At 37.7% G+C, this 18,837-nt stretch overlaps 1 protein-coding gene across 2 annotated transcripts in view; it reads right to left on the reverse strand.

Moving 5' to 3' along the window:
* Positions 1 to 18,837, reverse strand: part of cntnap2a (contactin associated protein 2a) — a 445,145-nt gene that overhangs the window by 24,938 nt on the left and 401,370 nt on the right. Inside the window, exons 19-22 of one of the 2 annotated variants that reach the window (XM_048174366.1) lie at positions 17,975 to 18,208; positions 16,701 to 16,834; positions 6,743 to 6,820; positions 5,198 to 5,291 (exon numbers count right to left, since the gene is read on the reverse strand). In XM_048174366.1, the coding sequence (XP_048030323.1) occupies positions 6,773 to 6,820; positions 16,701 to 16,834; positions 17,975 to 18,208 (416 nt within the window). In that variant the 3' untranslated portion in view covers positions 5,198 to 5,291; positions 6,743 to 6,772. Of the gene's footprint in view, positions 1 to 5,197; positions 5,292 to 6,742; positions 6,821 to 16,700; positions 16,835 to 17,974; positions 18,209 to 18,837 lie in introns of those variants that run through there. The other variant, XM_048174365.1, reaches the window with a different exon arrangement.

An 18,837-nucleotide genomic window follows, 5' to 3' on the forward strand; every position in this document is an offset into this window, starting at 1 on the left:
ATTATATAGTTTTGAGAATATGTTTGAGATCACGAATGGGCTCATATTCGTGACCTCAAACATAAAAATAGCCCATTATTTGCTGAATTGACTGGGAAATGAGCTCTGACGAGGACAGTGATGATGGCATCTGCTCAAACGGAGCCCTTTCAAGCTCCAAAAGATAACAAAATAAGCTTTATTTTATTCTTCTGTAATTGTTAATAAAAGTTTTATATTATCACGACATGTAGAGATCCTTCTGTGTTAGATATAGATCCGGGTCGATAAAGACCTGAATATGTAAGAATGATTGGCAAAACAGTCATGCATCTAAGGGTTAAATACATTTATTTCAGCTTACAAAATTACATTTTAAGCTATTTTAGCTTATTTTAAACCTTGTTTTGTCTTATTTGAAATAACGTTAGCTATCTTGTGGCCCCCTTGAAAATGTGCTGAGGCCCTCTGTTTGAGAAGCACTACTCATGATTTCAGTGCTATAGTGCAGCACTGGTGCAGTACCACCCAGAGAGAACAAAGAGCAGCCGCATCAGCCCTGCTGCCCACTCAGAACCCTCAGATGAAAAGCCTCTCCACCCATCCAGGACAAAGCCGCCTGTGAGATTACACCAGTACGGAGGGTGAATTCTGATAGCGTGGTGGGGTTGGTGAACCACACTGCTTTATCAGTACAGAATTAAGAAGATCGTTACAGCCGTGCGGCTCGGCTGGAGGCGGAGTCTGTGATGAAATGCTGAATACTAATGTCGAATGTGGTCTCCAGGGGCCATAAAGCACATGGGCATTTAATTACCTTTATCTTATCCGCAATTACTGCAAATTCACACAGTTTAGTGTGTGTTGAGTGGGTGATGATGTGATGGGTGTCAGTTGCATGATGCTGTGATATAAATTAATGATTGATTTTCTGGCAGACAGAATGGATGAAAATATGTATAGACACAGGGCAAAGCATCTTTCAATGTAAATCGATTGAATTCCTTTGGCAGTTTTATTGCCTGCCAGTTGAAAACTGTAAGTCTAACTGCTTAGAAAAGTAATACACATTTTCTCAACAAGCAGAATGATATAAGATATTATTCATATGTGTAGAGTGTTACGAGTTATGCAGTAAGACTCACTAAAAATATTAAAAAATAATATTTCAAATAAAAATTCAAATAAAATTAAATTGTTTCTCTGCTCAAAATCACTCTCTTGCAGCAGACTTTAATACAGCAACATTCAGTATTGATCAGATCAGTCTCCTAGTCAAGTAAAATGGGAATGATAAGACTAATAGGCTGACTCAAGAAAACAGGAAGGGATGGAGAGCGAGAGAGACAGAGGCTGCATGTGGTTTCTCGAAATCTCAAACTGCAGTATCATCAGCTTCTTTGCCAACTGCATATCAAACGTACAAAGTACAGCAAAGTACAGCACATTTCCTCTGACACACTGCCTGACCGCATTTATAGTTGTAAGAAAAAGTATGCGAACCACTTGCAGAATCTGTGAAAATGTGAAAAATTAACAAAATAAGAGAGATCATACAAAATGCATGTTATTTTTTGTTTAGTACTGTCCTGAGTAAGATATTTTACATAAAAGCTGAATTTATTCAAATGGCCCCATTCAAAAGCATGTGAACCATTGATTCTTAAGACTGTGTGGTTACCTGGATGATCTACGACTGTTTTTATGTTTTGTGATGGTTGTTCATGAGTCTCTTTTTTGTTCTGAGCAGTTAAACTGAACTCTGTTCTTCAGAAAAATCCTCCAGCTCCTGCAGATTCTTCAGTTTTTAAGCATTGTTCATGAGTCCCTTGTTTGTCTTTATATTATTATTTATTATATATATATATAAATAACTTTTTTACTATCTTAATATACTTTAAAAAAAATGTAATTTATACCTGTGATGGCAAAGCTGAATTTTCAGCATCATTACTCCAATTTGATCCTTCAGAAATCATTCAAATATGCTGATTTACTACTCAAAAAACATTTCTTATTATTATCAATGTTTAAAACAGTTGTGCTGTTTAATATTTTTGTGGAAACAGTGATACATTTTTTTCAGGATTATTTAATGAATAGAAAGTACAAAAGAGCAATGTCTTTTGTAACATTATAAATGTTATACTGTCTCTTTTGATCATTGTAAAGCATTAACTACAAACCATGACATTAAATTATAAATAAATATTATGATTGACAGCCCTAATTATTACAAATTTAGACACAATGACAAACACTGTATGTGTTCAGGCAGTTTCAAATACTCGTCTTCCCTTTCAGTCTTAATGTTGCTCTGATTCCCTAAAACACAATTACATCCCAGAGACACAGATAGCACACTCAGCTCAATGTTCAATTAGCCTGATTCATGAATACTGTACAGGCAACTTATATCTGGATGCTTAAACAATCTCTGCAACACTCACGAATCCCTGCAGTGTTACCCAGCATCAGCCTTCGGAGAAACAGCCAAGTCCTGTCACAGCGCTCATGGAGTTTACAACTATTTTTTTTTTTTTTCAGGTCTCCATGTCAACATTCATAAGTTCTTGTTTAGTATAACAAGCTGTCTTGATTAATTATGAGCATGTAGGGAAGACAGACTGAGGTTGCCAGATCATCCACATACTCATTGCCCAGAAACACATTTGCTCTCTTTAGAATGAACATTTAATTCAAAGTGTTTGATATGATCTAAATTCATCCTTGGTTTTCATATGCATTTCGACAGGAAAGTAATTTCCAGCATTTTAAAGCATTATGGGTTTTCCCAACATCAAGGATGTTCCAAAAGTTAGGCTTCCATAATTACGCGCTATACCTTTATTTGAATACATTTGAAAAAAAATCTATCTGTATCACATGTCCAGGGCTCAACAAAATGTACACGTTTTCTGCAATATATATATATTTTTTTATTGAAAATTCTGCTGATCGTCACCAAGCAGGGTTATTATTGGTTAACTAAATCTGAAACTAAAACCATAAAAAAAAAAAATAATAAAAAAAAATTTGTTACTTGGTTAAAAAATTAACCAAATCAACAAATTTTATTTCATGCCAAGGCAACATCTCTCATTTTCATTTAGTTAATAAAATAGATAAAAAGGAATAAAATTATATAGACATTTAAAGAAAAAAAAAAAAATGTTAAAAATGACAAAACACAACAAAATGACTAAAACTTTAACTAAAATCAAAATGAAAACAAACTATAAATTTTTCTTTTTTTATAAAACTATAATAGTGTCACAATGATACTGTCAACAAGATGTTATTACTTATTTCTTATGTTATCCTTCAATTTGCAAAAATGACTTGTGAGAGTCTTAAAAGCATCATTGAGAATGTGTCAGTCTTGTTGAATATTTTTCTTGTAAAGAATAATAATAAATAGAATCTAAATAGAATCTAGCATCTTCTAAAAATAAAATTGTATAATTCTTTTTTGGTGAAACTATCAGCAGAATAAGTAGATCTAACTGGTCAAATCTAATTGGTCAGCAGAAAAAAAATTCTTATTGAGCCTCGATAAAATCCTGCGTAACCTTTGTGGAGAAAGGCAATACCAGAATGCTCAAATATGGATTTTTTTTTTTAACCAATATCAGTGTGTGCCATGTATATTTATGTTTTTTTGTCTAATAAAATGTGGGACAGATCTGAAGACCCAAATTTATAGCATTTTGTTACTACAATTTAAAATTCACTTTGGCCACTGAAAAGTCAAAAATCCACCAGAAAGAACATATCATCTGAGCACCTTTAGAACACAAATTTCAATCTACTATGATTTGAGACTAATTCTGGGAGGATGGTGCATGTACAGACCATGACAATGCCATGATGGGACCGTAGCAGATCCTATAAGTAAATATTCCATGTCAAACAGTTTGCAGGTCAACCACACACATTGCCTTGAGCAGGACAAGCTGAAAGAGTGTGGCTTATTCATGTGAAAGGGGTCTCCAGCCATAAATCATTGATGAGGCAGGTAGGGCAGTGGGCAGACAGCTCATGATTTCAGCATGAATTGATGCAGAGGCACAGCATCCTCTGACAGACATGACTGATAGGACCTGGAGATTATGGGTCTGCGGACAGGAGGAAGATCAGAAGTTTTCTGATGGACAGTCCAACAGATTTGGCTGAGAGACTGAAATTTTTTTATTCTCCACTGTTCAATTATTATTACATTTTTTAAATTAAAAATGTAAAAAAATATGCAGTGAACCAGGTAGATGATGCCACAAGGTTTTGGGTGTTTGTGTCGCGGGTGTAATTGCCAGACTGAACTGTCTCCTGCTATTGTGAACAACAGCAGGTCACTTTACTCTTTTTGGCGTGTCAGCAGGCAGAGCTGAATTGAGCATAATGGGGTCTGGTTGGGGCCTCATCGGTATTCATTGAAGAAAGCGCATGTCTGTTACATGCCTCTGGGTAAAACACCTTTATGCGATTGTCTTAGAGCCACTGACATCTTTAGAGGGCATTCAAGGACACTGTGGACTGGCAGAAGGAAATTATATTCCTGACTTTCTGTATCCCAAGAGTACACTGAAAGTCAGGAATATAATTTCCTTCACATCCTACCTATGTGAATCCACAGATTTTGTATTTTGTATTAAAACCTACTAATTCTCTGAAATCAGTTATGGTACACAGTTATGGTATCTGCAATCATTTGTTTCACTGAGCAGATTATGATAAAAATGTAATGCCTTTTCTGCACTAGTATAATGCAATTCTATGTGAACAAGCATAACAAAACATATAAAGATGTAATTCTAAATAATTAATAATATTCTGCCAAACAGTATATGCACCAAAATCATATTCCCACAGAATTGTCTATTAGCACCACCTAGTGGCTGCTCTAAGGAAATTCAGATGTTTTTAAATACTAATTTCTGCCTGTCTGCACCAACTTCTCTTACAATAGCACATTTCCTTTGACTTTTCTAAGGGTTTGGGTTTTTCAACTCTTGACGCAACACTGAGGGTTAAAAGATAGACAGAAATATAGAAAATATTCTGTGGATACTATGGAAACTAAAACCTATGCTCTTGTTTCACAAACAAACTATTATGTATTATTAATAAGGTCAAACAAAAACATAATTTTTTGAGGATTTGAGACTACAGGTTTATCCAAGCCTGAGGGAAGGTTTGCAAAGAAACAGAGTGCACTTACCAAAGACTTTACCCAGAAAGAGTGACTTGACCAGGGTGAACTGAGTGTCTGAGGCTTCGGGCAGGGAGTAGGTGACGGGAGGATAATGATCCAGCTATATAAAAAAAGACAGGTAATATGGCATGAAAACAGAAAGATGCAGAAACTGGATTTTATGCATATGTCTATTGCTGGTGGTCAAGTACAAAATGCCCATGCATTTTTCCTATAGTGGGCTATGGTGCCATCTACTGGCTAAAAATGTAATCACTGATCATACAGTCATCAAAGCACTACATACTTTACAATTCACTCAGTTTTAATAATGTTTTCAGATTTATTACATATTCAAAAATGTAATACATTTTACATAATGTACTATATAAAATAGATATTAAAATAGTATTAAAAAGATGTACTTTGTAATTTATTTTATTTCAATACCATTTTTAATGTGTACATATTAATTTCATAATATAATTTACTCGATATGATTTTTAATATATACTATAATCATAAATCCTAATCAATATAGCTCATTTAACTAGTATTATATTTCCAACATTAGCTTCCATGTGTACATGTAGAGTTGTAGAGCATTAGTTTAAGGTGTATTTAGATATATTTATAGATTCATAAACAGCCACTTTCATTTATACATTTACACTTCAGAGTGTCGAACAATTTAGCTTGATTAAGTGTAATTTTAGTATTATATTTTTAGTATTATATCTACTATTACTGTTTCTGTTAATATTTTGAATTAGCTTTTATTTTTAAATGTTCAGTTTTCATTTTAATTATTAGTTTCATATTTGGTAATTCTTTTAGGTGCTTTTGTCTTTTAAAAAAACAAACAAACAAACAAAAAATAATAATTTAAAATAATAATTATTATTTAATATATAATTATTATAAAAATAATAATTTATTATTTCGTAATTTTAGTACTTCAACTCCAACCTTTTGAATTTCTGTTTAGTTAAAATTTTATATTTTATTTTATTTCAGATTTATTTCACACACACACACACACACACACACACACACACACACACACACACACACACACACAGTTTGATGACAGCTTTAATTAGCCCGTTACTGCTGATTCACTGGCACTCCTAATTTTTTATTATTACTAAATAATAAAAAATAATTATTTTTTATTATTTAGTAATTTTTAGTGCTTCAACTCCAACCTTTTGAATTTCTGTTTAGTTTAAGTTTTATATTTTATTTTATTTTAGATTTATTTCGATTAACAAAAATATTTCTAATAGTTTCAGTTGTACATTTAGTTAACGATAATAACCCTGGATTGATTAGATTTTTTTTTTTTAAGTTCAAAGATCATGCTGATATGCAGTAAGGCTGCAACTGTTGAATGCAGCCACACGCACACACACACACACACACACACACACACACACACACACACACACACACACACACACAGTTTGATGACAGCTTTAATTAGCCCGTTACTGCTGATTCACTGGCACTCCTAATTAGCATGAGGCATCTCAGCTCCAGTATTAAAAAGAATTATTTCCGCTAAATTACTTTTTTGAGCTTGAAGATACGGCCGCTCTCTCAGTCTCCTCTGTGTTGTGAAAGTGGCGCTCTCATCACTGCACAGTGCTGTGAATACAAATTAGGCTCACAGAAAGAAACAGAGGCTCCAACACAATAGCGTTGGTCTGACATATTTCAGCTCTAATTTGTTCCACTGATGTGGCAGACTGATAAATGCAAGCATGTTTATTCAGATGCCTCCCAGGTGCACTTGCTGGGTAAATCAACCAGGGGACCCCCCTCCTTCATTGCTACCAGTGGTCTCCAGACCTTATCCAATTGCATTTCTGAATCTCAGAAGACCTTGTGGGCTTGTGTTTCTGCCGCCGCTAATGTGGGATGGTGTGTTGCCTTTCGTCGACGGGATAATATGACCAAATTAAATTGCTTTCAACCTGTTTACCTTGGAAACTAATGGGCAGCAGGGATGGAGGGATGACTCGGAAAGAGAGAGAGACTGTCCCCTGTGGTGCTGCGGCCCCATTCTGATGCGGCTGGCGCTAATGAGTCCTGCTGTGAGCCTATAATTAATCTCCATCCAACAAGCCGCCTATCTGACAGGGTTCCTCCTGCACCGCAGCCACCCAGAGAGGGGACACTCGGCCTGGGAGGCAATAGAGAGATCCCCCTGGGGCATCCAACGCTCTAACAGAAAAACCTGAGTTATAGCTGCAAACCCACTGAGAGAACAACTTAAGAGAGTCACAGCTAACAAATACAGAAAATAGAAGAAAAAGGAATAAAAAGATGGAAAAGATAAAAAAGAGTGTATGGTTAGGATTAATAGACATGAATCATTCTATGAAACGAGTTTCAGAAAGGTGCATTTTTTGGAAACATTAATTGCTGCTGCTCTCCAAAGTCATGGCGCCCTGTCAATGTCATTCAACAGTCAATTGTATGAAAATATATATAAATAAATAAATAAAAGGAAAAAGAAAAAGCAAAAACTGTTTTTCCCCTGAAAAACAGTTAAATGAAACAAATGATTAAATATTAAATGAAACTGAACTGCAAAAAAAAAAAAAAAAAAAAACTTGATGAAATATGTGTGCATAACTACACCGTGCTGGTTCATGTTTGGTGCAGGAGAATGTGTGAAATAAAAACTTTAAACACGGATACTTTATGAGCTATGTGCCACGTGCTAGTGTTATTAAACTCATCGCGGAGCTCCGCGCTGAAAGCGATCATATGCACGCTCCGCATGTATATCATAATAAAAACCATATTTTTCATGTGTTCGTATTCAAATTCGAGTTCTGACCACATCGCGAGCAAAATACAAACAACACACGTGCTGCTGTGCTGAAGGAAACATACGGCTCGCATGTTTGAACGCAGCTAGAGCAGGCAGAGGTGAATGAACATCACTTTTGTGACATTTGAATTCTCCGCTGTAATGCGATCTCATGCGAACATATTTTCCATTTGTGCTGGTAGATTACAGCAAAACAATCCTCATGCACACAAACCTCAGCTCTGGTAGCGTGGCAGGAAAACACATTGTGTTGTAGCACTGAGGAAACGAACACCAACGATATGTCTCTGAATGACAAGAGGCCGAGGCCAGAGAAGTGATACTTCCTCGTGCATAATACCGCAATTATAATCTCATACATACTACAGCGCAGTGGTTGGATTAAATGAGCTTCATGTCATGAATATATATCGAGACTCGCTCGAAACGGTCTACGTCAGCATGTTCGACCATGCCCATACTTGGGCCAAAAGTGCACGATTACGTCAGATTTTATGACGTTGCTCCGACTCAGCTTTTCAAACCGGAAGACAAGAAATCGCTCTGAAAAATGCAAAAATAACTATTTTTCACTTATGAATAACATTAATGAAATTCAATTTTTCATTCGAGGGCACCTTTAATAAAGTGAAATTAAATACATAAAGTATATTGGTGTAATTTAATATAGTTAATTATTACAGGTTTGCATAAAATTCTGCGGTTGCATTTCACTGTTTTTATTCATTTTGAGGACTACTGAATGTTTTTATGCAAGTGAGCTGAGTAAATGCATGTTCACATTTAGCCTAGAATTACAATAACATCATATTCACATAGTGCACACAACACCTCTGCACTTTATTTCTCTAAACATGGGGACAGGAGAGATGTCAATCAAAAATGTGTGATAAATAAAATATTTTAACACATCAGAAGTTAAAATTAGATCCAAAAATTCTGAATACACATATGATTGGATGCACACACAGTTCCTGTACTACTCTCTATTGGAAATGAATGATCTGTGGATTGTGGAAATCCCAAAAGTATTCATTAATCTAAATGAATAATATATCCCTAAATGAAAGAGTGCTCTGCTGTTTGCCTTAGGGTTGAATTTTTTTTTTTTCTTCAATAACTTCTAAAAGATCAAGTACATCTGTTTGCTTTGCCCACATGGCTGTTCTCTTAGTTATGTTTTGACCTTTTACTGTCTGATTCAAAAAGGGTGTGATGTTTCATTCAAAAGAAATATCACAGGCGTGGGTGTCTGGAAAGGTCAGCTGGACTCTTGTTACTGTCTCTAATCTCATATTCCTTTTGAAGCGAGCTCTCTTCTCTACTGAAAAATGCACAGGTGGGCAAAACCTGCATTACAAAAATGTAAAATGCAAGATCAGAATATGATTCATCAAAAAATAAAAAATAATTTAATATGATCTTTGATCTTTTCCTGTTTTAATAAATAAATATTCTGTGTGATCAAGTCTGTAGTAGAATATTCACTTATTTCTAAGTCAAAACTGAAATGTAAACAATATTATTACATTTAAAACTGCAAGTGAACATTTAATGTGATAAAATTATTCCTGTCACTGTCCATCCTGGGAATAATTATGTCAGTGGATAAATGCAAGGATGAGCGATTAGAAGCCAAGTTCCATTAATAGTATGAGGGGATCTAGGCAGAGATCAGCACTCTCGCGGGACAAGATTTGATGGGTGAGTGCAGGTGCGGATGGTAAGACACTCATGTATGTAAGGGTTGCAGGAGAATTACATGATTCACAGGATTCCTGCAAAATAGAAATATCTAAAAGTAAAATTTCTAAAGACAAATAAATAGTTTTAATCTTCTGCAAACAAAAACAACTAAATTAAAATAAAAATTATTTACAGGTGCAAGAATAGGTGGAGTGTGTGTACGACTGGGCATTGGGCAATTGGCTTAGCTTTTCCTCTGCCTGCTGCTGCTTCTGATTGCTTTTAGAACCCTTGTGGTCTGAGGAGCATCAAAGGTTTCTCTTTACAATGTGTTTTTGTGGCGTTGAGCCATGTAGCCAATCCCAAACATATCTGTTGATTTTTTGAACTCAATGGCCAATCAGAGGTGTTTTAGAATCCACACACCACTCAAAAGGCTGGAGTTTTTGCTCAGTGTTGAATTCTGCATGATCGTGAATCCTTTCATTATAATAAACAAAGTGTAGAAACAATGTAAATAAATGATTCATTGTGCAGTGTAGACAGCTTCATTGATTATAAAAGAACTTTGTGAAATAGTGATTAACTAAAATGATTGACAGGTTTTTTAGTGATTATAAAGGGAGAGCTCTTTGAGCGCTTTCTTCCATGACCAATCACGCATGCAGCAGCCATATGCTAACTTTTCTGTTCAAATTTATACTGGAATGTGCTTTTGTGTTTTATGTGGGCTCTTCTTAGAAAAAAAACTATTTTTATACTGTACAAACTTTACATTATTTTAAATTGAAACAATATTTAACAATGTTACGGTATTTACTCTATTTTTGATCAAATAAATGTACCCCCAAAATTTTGAACAGTGAACACACACACACACACATATATGTATGTATATGTGCATTCACTGTGTATATATATATATATATATATATATATATATATATATATATATATATATATATATATATATATATATATATCTCAGTGGCATGCAGTGGTGTTCTGAAATGGAGGCAAAGTCCTAATAAAATGTAAATGTATGTCCGTTACTCTTAACGTTGTTACATTCTGAGTGGGTGAGCTGTTTACTTACTTTTTAATTACTCTTCCCATTGATGCATCACGTAAACAAGAGACAGGATTTATTGCACAAACCAATCATATCCAACAATAACCACTTACATCCAATCATAGCATTTCCTCCTCTCACGTGACTTTCCCCCATTCATTCTCAATTCTTCTTCTTTAGCCTGTGGCCCCGTCAGGGGCATAGGCCACCAACAAGCTTTCTCCAGACGTCTCAATCCTGGGCCAATCATTCCGGCTCCCCTCACGTGTGGGCCATCCTCCGCAGATCTGCCTCCAGATCAGGGCACCAGGTGTTTCTTGGTCGGCCTCTCTTTCTCCTCCCTTGGGGGTTCCAGAGCTTGCCTTGTGATACTGTCTGCAGGCCTGTGGAGGGTATGTCCAATCCACCTCCAGCGTCTTTGGAGGTTTCATTCGTTGCAACAGTTCTTCATTACTTATCTTGTCTGGCAAATGGATCTTGAAGACCCTTCTGAGGCAGATGTTGGTGAAAACCTGGATTCACTTCATTGTAATGGTGATGGTTCTCCAGGTCTCCGCTCCATACAGCAAGATAAGCTTCACAATGGTGTTGAAGACCCTGATCTTGGTGTTGATGCCTATCTCAGAGGATTGCCAGACATTCTTCAGCTGGAGGAAAGCTGCTCTCACTTTGCAGATTCTTGTTCTCACATCTGCATCTGTCCCCCCATGCTTATCAATTATGCTGCTAAGGTAAGGGAAGCTGTCCACTACCTCTAGCACCTCTTCTCCAAGTGTTATGGCTGTGTTGATCTTTAGTAGCTTGCTCTTCTCTCTATTGATGAAACAGACCTCCAACTCCGAGACCAACAGGCTGGTTTTTGTAAGGGCGGGTCATGCATCGATCAGACTGCAACATTACATATCATCTTGGAGCAGTCGCTGGAGTGGAACTCTCCTCTTCATGTCAATTTCATTGACTATGAGAAGGCATTTGACAGCATGGACAGACAGACCCTCTGGAAGCTACTGAGACACCATGGAGTGCCAGACAGATCACAAACATCATCAAAAACTCTTATGAAGCGATGACCTGCAGGATAGTTCATGGAAGGCAAGGCTGTTTACTATTGCCCTTCCTGTTCCTGCTGGCAACAGACTGGGTTATAAAGACATCTACAACCCAGAATCGAAACGGCATCCAGTGGACATTATTGACACAACTGGATGATATCGACTTTGCTGATGACCTGGCCCTTCTCTATCACACCCAACAACAGATGCAGGAAAAGACCAGTACCGTTGTGGATACCACAGCAATTCTGGGCCTCGACATCAATAGAGAGAAGATCATTCTCAATTACCCCCCACAAAACCCACCACACTCTTCAAGGATGTCCAGACTCGGTCCTGGAGGGCCACTGTCCTGCTCCAACCAGCTCCAAGACACCTGTCTGTAAGTTTCTAGCATGCCTAGTTAGACCTTGATTAACTGGTTCAGGTGTGTTTAATTAGGGTTGGAGCTAAACTCTGCAGGACAGTGGCCCTTCAGGAGCAAGTTTGGACACCCCTGCTTTAGGGTGTCTGTAGATTCTCTATGAGCTGAGAGGAGGCATGAGAGACGTGGACTCCCGATGTAACTTCACCTGTGGGTGTCGATGTTGGACAGTGTTCCTTTAGAAAAACGAGTGACTTGTACAATTTTTAATGTCACATTTTGTAATATTTGCGCTGTTTTATTTTTGTAATATGGATTATTTTCTCATCCTATTTTTTGAGGAGGCACTGCCTCCCTCGGAGGAAACGCCACTGATATATGTATAAAAAAACCTTGTTATTGTTGAAAAAGCATAGTGGCCAATTGGAAATATATTAAATGTCACCAAAGTTCATGTTATTCAGTTAATTCCAACAAAACAAAAGGACATAAGTGTAATTTTGAGATTAAAAAAACTAATTTAACAGCCCTTATACACCCGCTGGGCTAATTAAAAAGAACTCATCAGACTTGGACAAATATAACAGATATCTGTAGGCGCCCTGCCTGTAATTTACACTTCTACTGTACGTGATCTACCTTAGGAGAACCTGCTTGATTGCCATGCAGTGTGTGTTTTTGTGTGGATATGAGCAGTGCTAAAGGACATTCAACACACAGGTATACACACAACAAAGTTAAAGGAGAGCTGCCCCTAGTGTCATAAACACACACACCTAAACCCCTCACACACATAGGGTCATTGTGTGAAGGATGGCTCTGGGTTTCTATTTGCTGCAATGTCAGCGGGGTTCCCAGGGGCCATAAAGACAGGGTAAAAGGGCTATGGTTTTCTTTTTCTCTCTATATATATTTCACCCCATGCAAGATTTCTAGCTCTGGTCTGCAGGATCTCGGGCTTGGCAGAGATGTGTCGCAAGAAATAAGGCCGAATTTAAGAGAGCTACAGCCCTTCTTTAAGCCTCATACCCACGGGCTTATCTGTGCTGTGCTTCATCCGTCCACACAGCAAGAATTTGATTATTTGATTTAGGAGCCCAGAACAGAGCAGGAGCCAAAGACACAGACAGACAGACAGAGAAAAGCAACAAGACAACAGAGCCCACAATTTTGCTGACAAGGTCACAGTATATCTGACATGATCTTTGCACCTCTGTCATTCAATATTATTCTCTTGGCACGTGTTCTTACAGCGATGGTGAGGGGGAGAAGTGTCCCAACCAGCACAGTTGAGCCTTTGACATGGTTTTGAACGTCCCTGATCCTTCTGTAGTTAATTTTTATCACCTGCCCTCAGATACAACTTGATATCACCACACTTTCTACTGGTGTGGGGTGGTAGTGCTCATGCGTTTCTGTAATTCTGATCACTCCTTTATCATCTTTATCTTGCTGAATACCCTGCTTATCGACCACATGAGATGCTGCGTGTTCTGCCATTTAGGATATAATAAAATCTACAGTGTACCACGAGTCTCAGTTCAGGGATCAATACAGGCTTTCAATTATCCTGCTTCCGTACTGCAGTTGGGCCTGTGAGACTAATGCAGTGCATCCTGGGTAACAGACACGGCGCACATCCACTCACATACCCGCATATTTGACATATCAGTTCTGTTCCTAAACAACAATTTTAGCCATTCCACAATCTTAAAAAAACCAACTACAATTAATATTATTTTAATAATAAATTAAATAAATATTATATGCAGGTACTTTTAAACAAGCAATTTATAATTGACTTACAATACAATAGTTTCTAAATCAAAATCAATATTTTTACTTTATGTACTGTATAAGCTTATATAATTGTGTTATAATGAAAATAATTTAATTTAATTTAATCCCACAAATTTAATTGATACTTTTACCTAATATATGAATAAGCTATGTATTATTCATTTACAAATATTACAAATCATTATTACAAATACTTATATTATTACGAATGTAATTTTATAACAAAAACAGTTGTATCATAAAAAATTAAATTAAATTTAATTTAATTAAAATGTAATTTTATTCAGCTAATTTAATTTAATTAATAAAGTATCAATAGAATAGTGTTCCTAATTAAAAAATAGCTCCTAATAATAAAAAAGGTTGCTGTTTGGATTTAAATAGGCAAATGCTTAAGAGTCTATAATTGGATCATTATTGCAGTAATTATTATGTTTCCATGTTATATGTTTGGCAACAGTCCTCTAAGGTGGACTCAGAGGTGCCAATTCATGTGTGAAAATGATTCTTCATGCTCCATTCTTTAACAGTTTGAGCCCGATGAATCTTGGCTTTGTCATCCTGGATTATGGCCATGATCCGTCTTCCTACATGGTTCTTTAAGAAATGAAAAGCTACACACACTCCATTAATCTCTTAAGATCTCTTTATTTGCCTATTTAATTCCAAACAGTGACTTTTTTTTTGGCTGGGCAGTGTATTTTTTGTGATTATTACAGTAACTTAGCATTAATATAACTTAGCAAGATAGTCCTATTGGAATTATAAAGGTTCTATCTGACATTTTTGTCAAAATTGAGTTATTCACATATTCTTATTCTTATTTACACTAATGTTGAGTACATTCAGGGACTTTTTTTTAGAAATCAAAAAAGTTATATCTACAAAGTCCAATAGAATGCAAAAACTTTGAAGCTAAATATTTCAGAACTGCTAAGAATGCAGCTATAAACTTATACACTGCTCAAAAAAATTAAAGGAACACTGAAAACACATCAGATCTCAATGGGGAAAAATATCATGCTGGATATCTATACTGATATGGACTGGGTAATGTGTAAGGAATGAAAGGATACAAAATCGTTTGATTGAAATGAAAATTATCAACCTACAGAGGACTGAATTCAAAGACACCCCGAAAATCAAAGTGAAAAAAGATGCAGCAGGTTAGTCAATTTTGCTGAAATTTCATTGCAGCAAATCAAAATGGTACTCGGTAGATTGTATGGCCCCCACGTACTTGTATGTATGCCTGACAATGTCGGGGCATGCTCCTAATGAGACGACTGGGGTATTTCTTCTCAGATCTGGACCAGGGCATCACTGAGCTCCTGGACAGTCTGAGGTGCAACCGGGCGGCATCGGATGGACCGAAACATAATGTCCCTATTGGATTTAGGTCAGGCGAGCGTGGGGCCATTCAATGGTATCAATTCCTTCATCCTCCTGGAACTGCCCGCATATTTTCGCCACATGAGGCTGGGCATTGTTGTGCACCAGGAGGAATCCAGGACCCACTGCACCAGCGATGGGTCTAAGGATATCATCCTGATACCTAATGGCATTCAGGGTGCCATTGTCTAGCCTGTCGAGGTCTGTGCGTCCCTCTATGGATATGTCTCCCCAGACCATCACTGACCCACCACCATCGGTCATGCTGAACGATGTTACAGGCAGCATAACGTTCTCCATGGCTTCTCCAGACCCTTTCACAATTGTCACATGTGCTCAGGGTGAACCTGCTGTCATCTGAAAAGCACAGGGCACCACAGGCAGACCTGCTAATTCTGGTGTCCAATGGCAAATGCCAATCGAGCTCCACAGTGCCGGGCAGTGAGCACAGGGCCCACAAGAGGACGTTGGGCCCTCAGGCCACCCTCATGAAGTCTGTTTCTGATTGTTTGGTCAGAGACATTCACACCAGTGGCCTGCTGGAGGTCATTTTGTAGGGCTCTGGCAGTGCTCATCCTGTTCCTCCTTGCACAAAGCAGCAGATACCGGTCCTGCTGATGGATCAAGGACCTTCTATGGCCCTGTCCAGCTCTCCTACAGTAACTGTCTGTCTCCTGGAATCTCCTCCATGCTCTTGAAACTGTGCTGGGAGACACAGCAAACCTTCTGGCAATGGCACGTATTGATGTGCCATCCTGGAGGAGTTGGACTGCTTGTGCAACCTCTGTAGGGTCCAGGTATCGCCTCATGCTACCAATAGTGACAATGACCCTAGCCAAATGCAAAACTAATGAAAAACAGTCAGAAAAGATGAGTAGGGAAAAAAATGAAACAAAAACAATTCCTGTTTTGGGGGTCGTCTCATTTTTGCCCATCTAGTGCACCTATTGTTAATTTCATTAACACCAAAGCAGCTGAAACTGATTAACAACCCCCTCTGCTACTTAACTGACCAGATCAATATTCCAGGAGTTTAACTGACTTGATGCTATTCTCTGATTAAAAAGTGTTCCTTTAAGTTTTTTGAGCAGTGTAATTCCAAGGAGACGACATGTTAACATTCACCATGTGAAATTAAATTTTTTGTGCAGTTTAGTTACCCATGTAGAGATTTTCAAATGAGTCCCTATTGAAGTTTCATTTCAGTTAGGATGCTGCTCTAGAAGGTGCCTAGTAGACAGTGAGGAAACTGACTTGCTCACTACTGCGTTATTGAATCAGAATTAATACATGAGGTTGGTCAGTCTCGTGTTTCCCACCTGTACTTCTATGTTTCTCTCCACCCGGGAGATGTTGACGGTGTGGGGCTGCCCATTGGCCAAGTTCCTCTGGTCAATGTCAATGGTGAAGGGTTCTCTGAGACCACCCAAGTTGTACCGCAGCTGCAGGGTACCTGAGTGAAACGGGGTGAGACAGAAAGACCACGTTTATTGAGAGCTCAACCAGCACTGCAGTCTTCCTGAATGCAGAATGCATGAGTCAGTGAGGGTTGTGCATCAGTTCTACTCTCTGACATCACTCACTTCCACTGCACACTCCTGCGCAATGGCCCAAGGCTGCAGGGAAGAGCACAACCTCATTTGGGTTACAGCAAAGGCCAAATTTGCTCAGAGGCTACAGAGTAAAATTTGATGTGGGCTTAGGCTGCTTAACTCAAAGAATAAGCATCACCAGTCTTGTGTGTCCACTTTAGCTTTTATGGAATGGTGTTTAACGAAAACGCCGCTTTACAAATTAAACAATGGTACATCTGAGTCACTGAGTTTAATGTGAAATCGTGTCCCTGAAGGGCACTGGGTTTAAACTGGATGCGTTTTACTTTTAAACTCTAAAAAAATGGATCACAGTGTTGTGCTTATGCCAAAAAAACAGGGATATAATTGTCTGCGCTCTGCCATTTGTCATATAATTAGCTTTTACTGTTGCGCTTCCACTTCAAAAAGCAATTCAGCCTGCTGCAATAAATTCTCTTTTATTATTACAGTGCAGTTTCAGAACTGCTGTGGAACAATCATACAGACACACAAGTATTTCGTCAGCATCAATACTTAATGAAGAACTGCAAAGACTAACCATGTGCGATGCAATGTGTTCGCAATTTGTCTATTCATACTGAAAGCAACAGTGCTGTGCAATAACAGCTAATCAGAACATATTTGATTTTAGTCCCTAACAATGGACCCTTTTCACATTTCCGGGGTTCTCAGAAGCGGAAGTCATAGTTGGGTAAACTTCTAAACTTGTAAATTACAACAAATATAATTTTTGCATTCCCATCAGCCACAATAGTAAAAGAAAAAAATCCAGGATAGAATTTCTATGACTTTCCACAAGAGGAAATGTAATTTAATGTATACACAAAGTATAGTTATAAATGTACGTACATTTAAAAGAACTAAAATTTATTTAAAGAACTAAGATTTATTATTTTAATAACTGTGGATGATTTTAATAACATCATCACAGTCTGTGAAAAGGGTCTTTGGATCAGTGAGTTCGCCTCATCTTCGCAATGGCTCAAACAACGTCTTACCATTGTGATGGAGCACCACGGCCATGTAATCCTGGGTCTTTGAGCTGACATAGACCAGAAGGCTGGGAGAAGTAGAGGTGCTAAAACTGAAGGTCAGGTCTTCTCGTGTCAGGTTGGTCTCGGCGGGCTGGTGGTGGATTACGCTCTTCTCATCCAGGCTGGAGGCTGCAGCCACCACTTCAGGTACCAGATTATACTTGACCAGTGTTCCCGCCTCAAAGAAACCGCCAACGTCTGCAAAAGAATGAGGCATTTTTTTAGATGATATTGACGTTTAGGCAGCATTCTTGTTGGCCCTAGAACAACAATTATGTCAATAAAAAATTGACATATATCAAATATGTATTGTGAGGTAGCTGGTGATACCTAGTTCTAGTTAAATATATGACTCTTTACTTGAATGCTGTTTGTTTGAAGACCAAACAAAACCAATGTTGAACCCGGAACACATCATACTTCCGACAAAATCATGGCCACCATTCAATAAATGTGCACTGCGAATGTGTAAGTGATGTCTGGCTTGGCCATCCGCAGTAGAAGGGCAAGGAAACTGACATTATAGACATGTTTTGTATTCATGAGGGGCTTCTTCAACAGCTATAAAACCAGAGGACGCTTTCCTATTACCTTTTTACTTGAGGGGGAGAACAAAGGTCCTTACATGGATCGTTTAACCCGGCTGCTAGGACGTGTGTGCAAGTATGCGCAGATTTGTCTTACACAGAAGCAGTATAAACAACGCAGGATTTGTTGCATATGGGGTGGAACAGGGAGAACCATGGGAAATCAACATGGGTAATGAAGTAAATACACACAAGGGTAAAAAGAGAGTGAACGAACATGACAATGTGCACCCGCACCGA

Source organism: Megalobrama amblycephala, linkage group LG22 (genome assembly GCF_018812025.1).
Source record: "Megalobrama amblycephala isolate DHTTF-2021 linkage group LG22, ASM1881202v1, whole genome shotgun sequence".
Classification (NCBI taxonomy): domain Eukaryota; kingdom Metazoa; phylum Chordata; class Actinopteri; order Cypriniformes; family Xenocyprididae; genus Megalobrama; species Megalobrama amblycephala.